The sequence below is a fragment of the Oncorhynchus kisutch genome, linkage group LG24 (assembly GCF_002021735.2).
Source record: "Oncorhynchus kisutch isolate 150728-3 linkage group LG24, Okis_V2, whole genome shotgun sequence".
NCBI classification, from domain to species: Eukaryota; Metazoa; Chordata; class Actinopteri; order Salmoniformes; family Salmonidae; genus Oncorhynchus; species Oncorhynchus kisutch.
The window spans coordinates 36,283,595-36,294,894 of record NC_034197.2 but is presented as its reverse complement, the minus strand read 5'-3'; the positions used below and the strand labels follow the sequence as shown (position 1 = coordinate 36,294,894).

The following is an 11,300-nucleotide window of genomic DNA, read 5'->3' as shown; positions in this document are numbered from 1 at the left end:
TCTATCCAGACACTAACTGGACTCTACCCAGACACTCACTGGACTCTACCCAGACACTCACTGGACTCTACCCAGACACTCACTGGGCTCTACCCACACACTCACTGGGCTCTACCCAGACACTCACTGGACTCTACCCAGACACTCACTGGGCTCTACCCAGACACTCACTTGACTCTACCCAGACACTCACTGGGCTCTACCCACACACTCACTGGGCTCTACCCAGACACTCACTGGACTCTACCCAGACACTCACTGGACTCTATCCACACACTCACACATACTACACTGAGACTTCAACACACACATGTACAGACACACACACATGCATATTGACGCCACACACACTATCACACTCTTCACAGACGCTGCTGCTACTCTGTGTATGATCTATCCTGACTGCATAGTCACTTTTACCCCTACCTACATGTACATATTACCCCAACTACCTCGTACCTCTGCACATTGACTCTGTACCGGTACTCCTTGTATATAGATATTCTTGTTATTGCTATTTCATTGTGTTACTATTTTTTATTATGAAATTGTTCTCACTTTTTAACTCTGCATTGTTGGTCCATGCCTGGACCATGCCTGGACCATGCCTGGACCATGCCTGGACCATGCCTGGACCATGCCTGGGCCACCAGCACAATACTCCTTACATGTCACTCATAAGGAGCAGGATTAGTCTATGGAACAGCATAGACCTCTTCTGAGATTCCGTCCACCAGCAAAGCATCACTAGTCTACAGTAGACTACAGCAGAAAGAAAATAACTCATTTCAGAATTCTGTGGAAAAAAAAGCTTTAATTCCAGTGAAAAGTAATGCAATGCAATGTAGAGATAGGGCCAGCAAAACACTGCTGTGGTGAGATAGGGCCAGCAAAACACTGCTGTGGTGAGATAGGGCCAGCAAAACACTGCTGTGGTGAGATAGGGCCAGCAAAACACTGCTGTGGTGAGATAGGGCCAGCAAAACACTGCTGTGGTGAGGTAGGGCCAGCAAAACACTGCTGTGGTGAGATAGGGCCAGCAAAACACTGCTGTGGTGAGATAGGGCACACAGAACACTGCTGTGGTAAGATAGGGCCAACAAAACACTGCTGTGGTGGGATAGGGCCAGCAAAACACTGCTGTGGTGGGATAGGGCCAACAAAACACTGCTGTGGTGGGAGAAGATGGCAACGGGATAGGGCACACAGAACACTGCTGTGGTGAGATAGGGCCAACAAAACACTGCTGTGGTAGGATAGGGCTAACAAAACACTGCTGTGGTGGGATAGGGCCAACAAAACACTGCTGGGGTGGGATAGGGCCAACAGAACACTGCTGTGGTGGGATAGGGCCAACAGAACACTGCTGTGGTGGGAGAAGATGGCAACGGGATAGGGCCAACAGAACACTGCTGTGTTGGGATAGGGCCAACAGAACACTGCTGTGGTGAGATAGGGCCAACAAAACACTGCTGTGGTGGGAGAAGATGGCAACGGGAAAAACATTCCTGGAATGTTCTTCCTTCCTCCTTATCATCAACCCGTCGTCCAGCGTCTCCCTCTCTGTTTCCTGTCCACAGTCTGCAGCAGTGTCGGGATAAGATTACAATTAAAAATAAATGTTTAAACCAAATTAATTTCTTGAAAAACGAAAACATGAGTTGCAGAGGTTGAGTGAACAAAAGGCCCCACATTCTATACCACTTCATGGCATTCAACCAACAACCAACTGCCTTCAAACCATCGTGTGTGGTGTCACTGTCACAACTCAGGGAGGATCTAACAACAAGGGAGGGAGACAGAGCGAGAAAACATTTTTACACCTCAGTTAGTAGCTAGTTGTAACAAACCACAACAGAAAGAACCTCCTCTCTGTCTTAAAATCAGGAGCTAATGTGTTTCACTTTCCTCCGTCCCCCTCCCCTGCCCCTCCCCTCCCCTTGATGTTGCAGTAAACAGGATTAAAAGGGCCCAGCTGTGTGGGGTTATTGTTGGTGTCAGTAGGAAGTGCTGATAGCTTCTGCAACTGAACAAAAGCTGGATGAGAGAGCAGAGGGGCGCTCCAGACTCACTGGCTCCAGACAAGATTTTCTCCCACAATACTTGCTCTGCACTCCCATTGTTTCAGACCACTGGCTCTCCCCATCCCCAACATGACCTGTGAAAGAGGATGTCACTCTCCTCACACAGCAACAACTCTCTCTAGAGGCTGGAGAAGAAGATGAGTTTTGCTTAGCGAGTATAAGTAAAATGCAGGGCTTTTAAAAAAAAAGAGGGTTAATTGTCTAGTTAAGAAATGCTGATTTAATCACATTTGCATAATCAATTCCATGCACTTAATTATGATACATTCTTTGATCAAAAATGAATGTTCCACATGCCGTATTTCCAGTGCATTATTTGAGCATTTCACACAGACCAACTGAATTACTCATTCAAACCACATATATTTTGGGGGGAAATACCAGATGCTAACAATTACATTCTTCTCCGTTTTCACTTTGTGCCTTCTCTTGTTTGGTTCTCTGTCTCCAAATGAATTGCAAGTTTGTGGAAAACTCAGCACAATTTATACAAGTTGTGAAATTTATTTGAATCTATTTACTAAGTAAAAAGAAAAACGACTTCAAATCTAATTCTGGTGGACTACAGCCAGATAGACAGGCACTGAAACTGCAACATTGTAAGTTATTTTATATCAGTGTAAAATATACAATGTTTTACTTGAGGAATTTCCTTATGAAAAAAGAAGGGGACTACCTAACTGAAGGAATTCAGGAACTGTCATTTTACATTCAAAGCCCTCTGTCTTTTTTTTATTTTACAAGCCTTTGGAGCTTGAGTGAGCAAGCTAGAGACAATGGCAGTTTGCAGGTGTGTGGGGCAGTAATCTCTTCACTGAGTGGTTTAACGTGATAAATGAATAACGATTTTGGGCAGACAGTTTGTTCTCAGGGTTTGGTGCTGTGCAGGTGAATGGGGGGATTGTGAGCCCCGTTGTTTGAGGTCTCCATGGACACCGCCCGCGCGGCGCCGGGCTGACAGCCGTCAGGGACTACATGAATGGGTGACGTCGCGGAACTGGCGCCTGGCGGTCTGCGTCAGCTTGTTTGGACGATCTGTGGAAGATTCAAAACAGAGCTATTCACATACCGCCCGGCGCTCAGTGGGAACATGTGAACGAATCTGTGAAACTATTCATTGGAAGATTTAAGGCTTAATGTGTGTAAACTATTGAGATTTGTAAATTGTGTAAATTGAAAGAGATTTATTGCATAGGATATGTGAATCCATGAGATTCGTCTACTAATGAAATGCTATTTTAAATACATTTTAAGTTTTTAGCTTATACTTTAAAACATAATTTGCATACAATAATGCAAAATCTATAGCTGCTAAATAACTGCCAAATTAAATTGATGCTATTAAAATATTAATTTGGATAAGATTTGTTGAATGGTCAAATGCAGAACGATGTATTTAGTTTATAATAAAATGCGATATTATGCACTTTTCAGTTGATTAAAACATAATACTTATAAACAAAAACATGTATTTTGAGGGTAGCATTCTGCAGAGCTGGGATGTGCAGAATGCTTGTTCTTCTTCTCTATTTTATCAACATTATAAATGGACTGGCATTTTTTTCAGTAGGCTATAGACATCCCCAATAAAAACCTATATATTGTTCTGACAGGTCAGGTTATTTACCGTAAGATTGAGTTCCAATCGGTCTACAGTTAAAAGCCTATTAATCTAGTTATTGCAGCATTCTTCATGACTAAGCTCCACACCCACGTCTCCGGGCGGTCTCTACACCTGCAGAGTCCACGGTCAAAGGACAGCTGGGAAATTTGTTTCCATTTGTAACACCATCATTTAGCAGATTGTAAAGATTGATAAACACCCCGTCTCTAATGGTAGCGAGGACTGGAGGACCGCCCCTCCGATGCATGCGGGAGTTTCTCATTGGTCCAACGCTTCAAAATGTACCCGCTTTAGTCACTCCCCGAATCCTGCTGGATAGATATATGCAGCGTGAGTTCCCTTCAGAGCCACAAACTGTCAAAATTCGCTTGACAGTAACAGTCTAAGAATTCTCACCAGGATACCAGAACTCGCATCTACTTTACCTCTTTTTCGTATATTGCTCTTCAAGACGTCAGAACAAGAGAAAATGAAAGTTGTCGGATCTACCTGCACTCTCAAGAACACCGAGGACATGGTCCGGTGTCTCTCCGAACAGAGTATGGCCATCTCCAAGTGCAAGATCCCAATGCTGGACGAGCAGATGAGTGTATTTCTGCAGGACATGAACAGTTGCTACAGCAAGCTGAAGGAGCTGGTGCCCACTCTGCCAGCCAACAAGAAAGCCAGTAAGATGGAGATTCTGCAGCATGTCATCGACTATATCTGGGACCTACAGGTCGAGCTGGACGCACCCGGCAAACAGCAGGCCACAGATGCACCCCGGACCCCTCTGACAACCCTCAATGCAGAAATCGCCAGCATCTCTGTGGAGGTATGTGTACAGAACAATTCCATCAACGCAATTTCAGGAAAATATATTATTGCCATGAATTACATATTCAAGTGTAAAAAGGAAACCCCTGCATAATCCTGTGCTAAAACCAAGTTGTTATCTGTGTGTTAAAATGTACCATTACCCCTCTTCCTTTTCACAGAACGGATGCTCCGATGACAGAATTCTCTGCCGCTGATCAAGCAACAGATATAACCATTAACTAAGCAACATGAAGAACGATGTTGGCCAGCCATGGATGACATTTCGTCGCATCTTATGTCTTGTATCAAGCAGTGAAGCGACGTGAAAATCCATGATATGCGTAGATAAACATTCTGAGTTGAAACTATGAAGTGTCAGGTCAGGAGAGCTGTCCCCACCCAGCCACAGGTGTCCTGCTGTCACCAAGAAGAGCGGCGCGCTCGGTGAAGACGCGTTGCTGGTCAAGCTGAGACTGAGGATGGTCATCAACAACAGCATCCTAACCCAACGAGCTCTCTTAGATGTTGATACATGTTGGACTTTATGCGAAATAATCGTTCATTCCTTATTATCTTTTCTGTATTTTGAGCAATTTATATGTAGAAAATATTTATATTTTAAAATGTCAATTTCTCAGATTGCTGAGCTATATTTGTATTGTATATTACAATGATTCAGATGTGATCCCCAATATTGTTTTTATAACAATGTACTTCTGGTGTTTTTATTAAAACAATATATGTTAGGTGAGAATAATGCCTTCACTTTTCTTCATTCTTTGAATCTCGCTTGTTTTATTCACAACACGTGTTGTTCGCTGTAGACCTACTACCTTGGTTTGAACTGCGGGTCAGACATTCACTTGTAACGGTTAGATTGCCAGACAGAACATAGTCTTGGCAGGCATGGATAATTACAATTAGTTCAATCAATGTACAGAAAAGCATGTCTTTGGATCTACTAAGTAACCAAACCATGACAACTACAGTATTTTGTTGAACAATCATGACAATAAGGTGATCACAATACTTGCATGAAAACATCAATGAGGTTAATATATAGTTAGTAACTTACACAGCTATTACACTAGAATGTTATCCAAACTATTTAATAAGAGTGCATTCAACAGGCTAATCTAGTGATGTTTTCATAATAGACCTTTACCATTTGTGTAATTTAAATATAAAACCGCCTCCTAATTGAAATAACCTATACTCTTGGATTTTTTTTTAATATCTAGAACCTAAAAGGGTTCTTTGGCTGTCCTCATAGGATAACCCTTTTTAGGTTCCAGGTAGAACCCTTTTAGGTTCCATGTAGAACCCTTTTAGGTTCCATGTAGAACCCTTTCCACAGAGGGTTCTACAAGAAATCCTAAAGGGTTCTACCTGGAACCAAAAAGTGTTGTCCTACAGGGAGAGCAGAATAACCCTTTTTTTTAAGAGTACCAAGGCATTCATCACAGCCCTAAAAGAGGTTCATGAATATTCATAAACTAAATTATTTTGGTTGAGAGAATATGAGAATGATTGATTTAGGATTTATTTTCTCATATTCACAGTTTCAAAGTTGTTCTAACTTTCCCTACTATTCTCTCTCTCTGTCACACACACAGACTCACACACACAGCGAGTCTATTTTCTTGGCTGCGATGCCGGGCCATCTGCAGCCTGGCTCGCGGATTTCTGTTTGTTAATGTTTCAATCAGCTGTGCGTCGAGGAATGTGAGGCTACTTAACCTGAACTTCGCCAGGTGTGCGGCGGCGCCACTCAGTCTGGGCCCGCCTGCCCTTGGCACGATGCTATCACACAAACACAATCCCACACTGACTCGGCTTTAAAACATTAGCGCCGCAGCTGTGCGTACTGCACTGCAGGGGATTTAGAGCCGCGTCACATCTGGGAATGGAAATAAATACAACTGTTGAATAGAGGGCTACTATCTATCATAGCTTTGTCCTGCACTCTCCCGGCTTATGTTGAGCTATTTTAACTTCTGTTGGAATTCCATTGTTGAGCCATGTACATTAAACTAATGGTTATAACGCGCTGAGGTCATGTGAAACAGAGACAAAGAAACCGTAGCTGCCCTTGTCACATCTTGTATAATAGTAGGCTATAATGGTCAGGTGAGTGACACTGTTACAAGAGTTCACTTTGCTCATAAACGTGTCTAATCAAGATAGGTAATTCCTTTCAAATTTGGAAATTAATGTTAATTTTATAGTTGGCACAACTCTTTACTCTTTGTAGACTATAATGCTATTACTCTGTTGGATAAGAACATAACTAAGAAATGTAGTCAATTATCAAAATAATATATAAAGCAATGTGCCATTAAAACGTTATACATGACAATATATTATTCAATGCATCTGAAAGAGGCAACGAAGATGGTAAAAAAAGGAATCCATGCAAATCTTCTGTTCAATAATAATTGTATTTCATAGCCTACTTTATAATGACGAGTAGTGTCAATTCAATAGTGTCAATTTCATTGTATTTCATTCTACTGCACTAAACATAGGCCTCCTGAAGCAAGCAGACACAGGGTCGTGTAGCGCCCTCTTGTGGTGGTACACGGATAGTACAGACAACCCTTTACATTATTTTCATAGCCAGTCATTTGGCGATGAAGTGACAGAACGTTTTTCATGATTGTAGACTCTAGACTGGACACAGTGCAACAATGTAACCCCAAGCAGTGACATGGGGCTAGACACCTAGACACGCCCTCTGTCCACCGTTTATGCATGAGGAGGACCACCAAAATGGAATGCCCTGCTTAAATGTATCCTCGTGTATCCATGTCACAGATATACAGTACTTTTACTTCAGTTTGTGTGCCTACAATAGATGCAATGAAAAAATAACTATATTATTATAGCCTATCAAAGTAGGATGGCTATCAATCCTTTCTGAATGAAAGAGCATCCCTGTTGGCTAACAATTTGACCAGAGTGATAGGGGTGCTGTTCTCTGTTTGGCTGGGCTGTTTGAAGCACAGATAGAACAAGGAGCCAGATGTTTCACCTGATGCATTAATCTGAAGCACCCAGTTGGAATTTCCACTCTAAACAGCTTTAGTGGGGGCAGCTGCTGAGGCTATACCTAAGAGTTCAGGGAGGACGAGGAAAGCAGTCCCATTGTGGAAGGAGGAGTGTGGGGAAATAGTGAGGAGTAGGAACAGAGCATTTAGAGTACTGAAAGGGACACATAACTTCAAACATCTGATTCAGTATAAGCAGGTCCAGGCCCCGGTGAGGAGAACTATCCGTCAGACAAAGAGGTTGTGTTGGCGTCGGTTCTGTGACACCATTGGACGACACCTGTGGGAGAAGTGTGGGGGATGATGAGAAGGGAGTGGGATCCTCCAGTGTTGATGAGTGGGGAGGATATGGCAGTAACAGATGAGGAGAAGGCAGAGATGATGGCCAAAGCGTTTGTCCAAGTGCACAACTCTGCACATTTTTCAGAGGACGGGCAGAGCGGGAGAGTGACAACGAGAGACGTAGGCGGGCGGATGTAAATTATGCGTTGAATACACAATTTACCATGGCAGAGATGAAATGGACCATAGGTAAATGCTGGGTTATTGGTGTTGTACAACAGAGTTTAGGAGGGGAAACAGCCAGGCAGCAGGAAGGAGGCAGTAGTGGGACCAATCCGGAAGACAGGGAAGGACCCGATGAGGGCTAACTAACTATCGGCCAATAGCTTTAACATAACATGTATGTAAGATTATGGAAAGTATGATCACAGAGAGGTTAACTTACTTCCTGGAGAGCAGGGGGCTAGTATGGCCACATCAGAGTGGGTTCAGGAAGGGGAGGGGAACTATGGACCCAGTGCTCTGCTTAGAAGCAGAGGTCAGGAAGGGGAGGGGAACTATGGTCCCAGTGCTCTGCTTAGAAGCAGAGGTCAGGAAGGGGAGGGGAACTATGGACCCAGTGCTCTGCTTAGAAACAGCGGTCAGGAAGGGGAGGGGAACTATGGTCCCAGTGCTCTGCTTAGAAGCAGAGGTGAGGAAGGCTCGGGTGAACAAGGAGACTGTTGTAGCTGTCTTTTTGGATGTGGAGAAGGTGTATGATATGATGTGGAAGGAGGGGTTGTTTATCAAGCTTGATATTATGGGAGTAGGAGGAAGTGGATAAAGGACTTCGTGTTTGGAAGGTCTATCCAGGTGAGGGTGGGGAAGTCTCTCTCAGGCAGCTACCTGGTGGATAATGATACACAGCAGGGGGCGCCTGATTAGTCCTCTGTTGTTCTCAATCATGATCAATGATGTTTACTCTCAGGTACGGGAGGTCGTTATTTACAGATGATGGGACCTTATGGAAGAGGTGAAGAAATGTGCCATACATAGTCAGGAAGGTACAGGAAGCAATTGATGAGGAAGAGCGGTGGGCATTAATGTGGGGATTCAGGTTCTCTGTAGAGAAAACTCAGACTGTGTTCTTTACCAGGAGGAAGGTGGGAGATGAGGCATGCTTGAGGTTATATGAGAGACGCTTGGAGAGGGTGGGGGCCTTCAGGTTCCTTGGGGTAAACTTTGACACTAGACTGACCTGGGCAGAACACATTGAGAGAGTGGTGGGAAAGTGTTAGTAGGTGCTAAATGTGATGCTCTGTCTGACGGGGAAGGAGTGGGGGTGGGGTGGGGGGGTGTTCCTCATTGAGGACCATGTATGTTGCATTGATCTGACCTGTAATAGACTATGGCAGTATACTGTATGGTTCGGCAGCCCGGACCTCATATGTAATAGACTATGGCAGTATACTGTATGGTTCGGCAGCCCGGACCTCATATGTAATAGACTATGGCAGTATAGTGTATGGTTCGGCAGCCCGGACCTCATATGTAATAGATTATGGCAGTATACTGTATGGTTCGGCAGCCCGGACCTCATATGTAATAGACTATGGCAGTATAGCGTATGGTTCGGCAGCCCGGACCTCATATGTAATAGACTATGGCAGTATAGCGTATGGTTCGGCAGCCCGGACCTCATATGTAATAGACTATGGCAGTATACTGTATGGTTCGGCAGCCCGGACCTCATTGGAAAGGCTAGAGGTCATACAGGGTCAAGGACTCAGAATATGTAGTGGGGTGTTTCAGACCTCCCCTGTGTCTGCATTACAGGTGGAGATGGGGGATATTCCTTTGAACCCATCATGGCCACTCCCGCCTCCAGTAGTTAACCTCAAAGTGTTGGAGAGACCTTGAAAGGAAGGGAGGGTGTTGATCCATCTGATTGGTTTAAGAGACGTCTGGATACTGTGTATCAGGATGTTGTGGCCATTTACACAGATGGTTCAAAAGATCCAAGGACAGGATGTACTGGGTCAGCATTTGTAGTGCAGGAATGTGTGGGGGGGGGGGGGGGGGGGGTCAGGAAACTTATTTGAGATCATCTGGCTGTATATACAGGGGAGCTGATGGCCACACTGTTGGCCTTGCAGTGGGTGGAGGAAGTCAAGCCTGACAGAGCAGTTATTTGCTCTGATTCATGTGCAGTGTGGATGAGTTTGCAGTCCTTTAGCTCACGTAGCAGACAAGACCTGCTTTATGAGGTGCTCCAAACCCATGGCGGGATTAGACAGATGGGAATACAGATAAGATTTACTTGGGTCCCAGCCCATGTTGGGGTGGAGGGGAACGAGGCAGTTGATGTACTGGCTAAACAAGCACTGAGTAGTGGGGATGTTGATGTAGTTTCAATGAGCAAGGCAGAGGCAAAGAGCCTGATATGGACAGTGATGGTGCAGAGATGGCAGGAGCATAGAATAGAGATACTAAGGGTGGGTATTTATTTCAAGTACAGAGGAAAGTCAGGAGGGGAGGACGGCAGGAGCAGTGGAATAGAGATACTAAGGGCGGGTATTTATTTCAAGTACAGAGGAAAGTCAGGGAGGGGAGGATGGCAGGAAGAGACAGAAGTGAGGATTCTAATTTTACCCGATGAAGGGTGGGACACTAGCTAGTTGAATAAGACGTTAAATGTGATAGGAAAGCATCCAATAGGAAAGCATCCAATAGGAAAGCATCCAATAGGAAAGCATTCAATAGGAAAGCATCCAATAGGAAAGCATCCAATAGGAAAGCATCCAATAGGAAAGCATCCAATAGGAAAGCATTCAATAGGAAAGCATCCAATAGGAAAGCATCCAATAGGAAAGCATCCAATAGGAAAGCATCCAATAGGAAAGCATCCAATAGGAAAGCATCCAATAGGAAAGCATTCAATAGGAAAGCATCCAATAGGAAAGCATTCAATAGGAAAGCATCCAATAGGAAAGCATCCAATAGGAAAGCATCCAATAGGAAAGCATCCAATAGGAAAGCATTCAATAGGAAAGCATCCAATAGGAAAGCATCCAATAGGAAAGCATCCAATAGGAAAGCATCCACTAGGAAAGCATTCAATAGGAAAGCATCCAATAGGAAAGCATTCAATAGGAAAGCATTCAATAGGAAAGCATCCAATAGGAAAGCATCCAATAGGAAAGCATCCAATAGGAAAGCATTCAATAGGAAAGCATCCAATAGGAAAGCATCCAATAGGAAAGCATTCAATAGGAAAGCATCCAATAGGAAAGCATCCAATAGGAAAGCATCCAATGGGAAAGCATCCCATAGGAAAGCATCCAATAGGAAAGCATCCAATAGGAAAGCATTCAATAGGAAAGCATCCAATAGGAAAGCATCCAATAGGAAAGCATCCAATAGGAAAGCATCCTATAGGAAAGCATTCAATAGGAAAGCATCCAATGCAGGTAGTCCTCATAC

The 11,300-nt window shown here is 44.0% G+C and overlaps 1 protein-coding gene and 1 long non-coding RNA gene across 2 annotated transcripts; one reads left to right on the top strand and one right to left on the bottom strand.

Annotated features, from left to right (window-relative positions):
• Positions 1-2,284: 2,284 nt before the first annotated feature.
• LOC109869404 (uncharacterized) lies at positions 2,285-3,914 on the bottom strand. Its single transcript, XR_002252025.2, has 2 exons — positions 3,712-3,914; positions 2,285-3,119 (listed from the first exon to the last, which is right to left on the bottom strand). It is a non-coding gene; the product is annotated as an uncharacterized LOC109869404 (long non-coding RNA).
• Positions 2,515-5,276, top strand: LOC109869566 (DNA-binding protein inhibitor ID-1-like). The gene is made up of 2 exons (XM_020459792.2): positions 2,515-4,522; positions 4,686-5,276. Exons 1-2 carry the CDS (start codon positions 4,178-4,180, stop codon positions 4,719-4,721), a joined length of 381 nt encoding a protein of 126 aa, XP_020315381.1. The 5' UTR covers positions 2,515-4,177; the 3' UTR covers positions 4,722-5,276.
• The last annotated feature ends 6,024 nt before the right edge of the window (positions 5,277-11,300 follow it).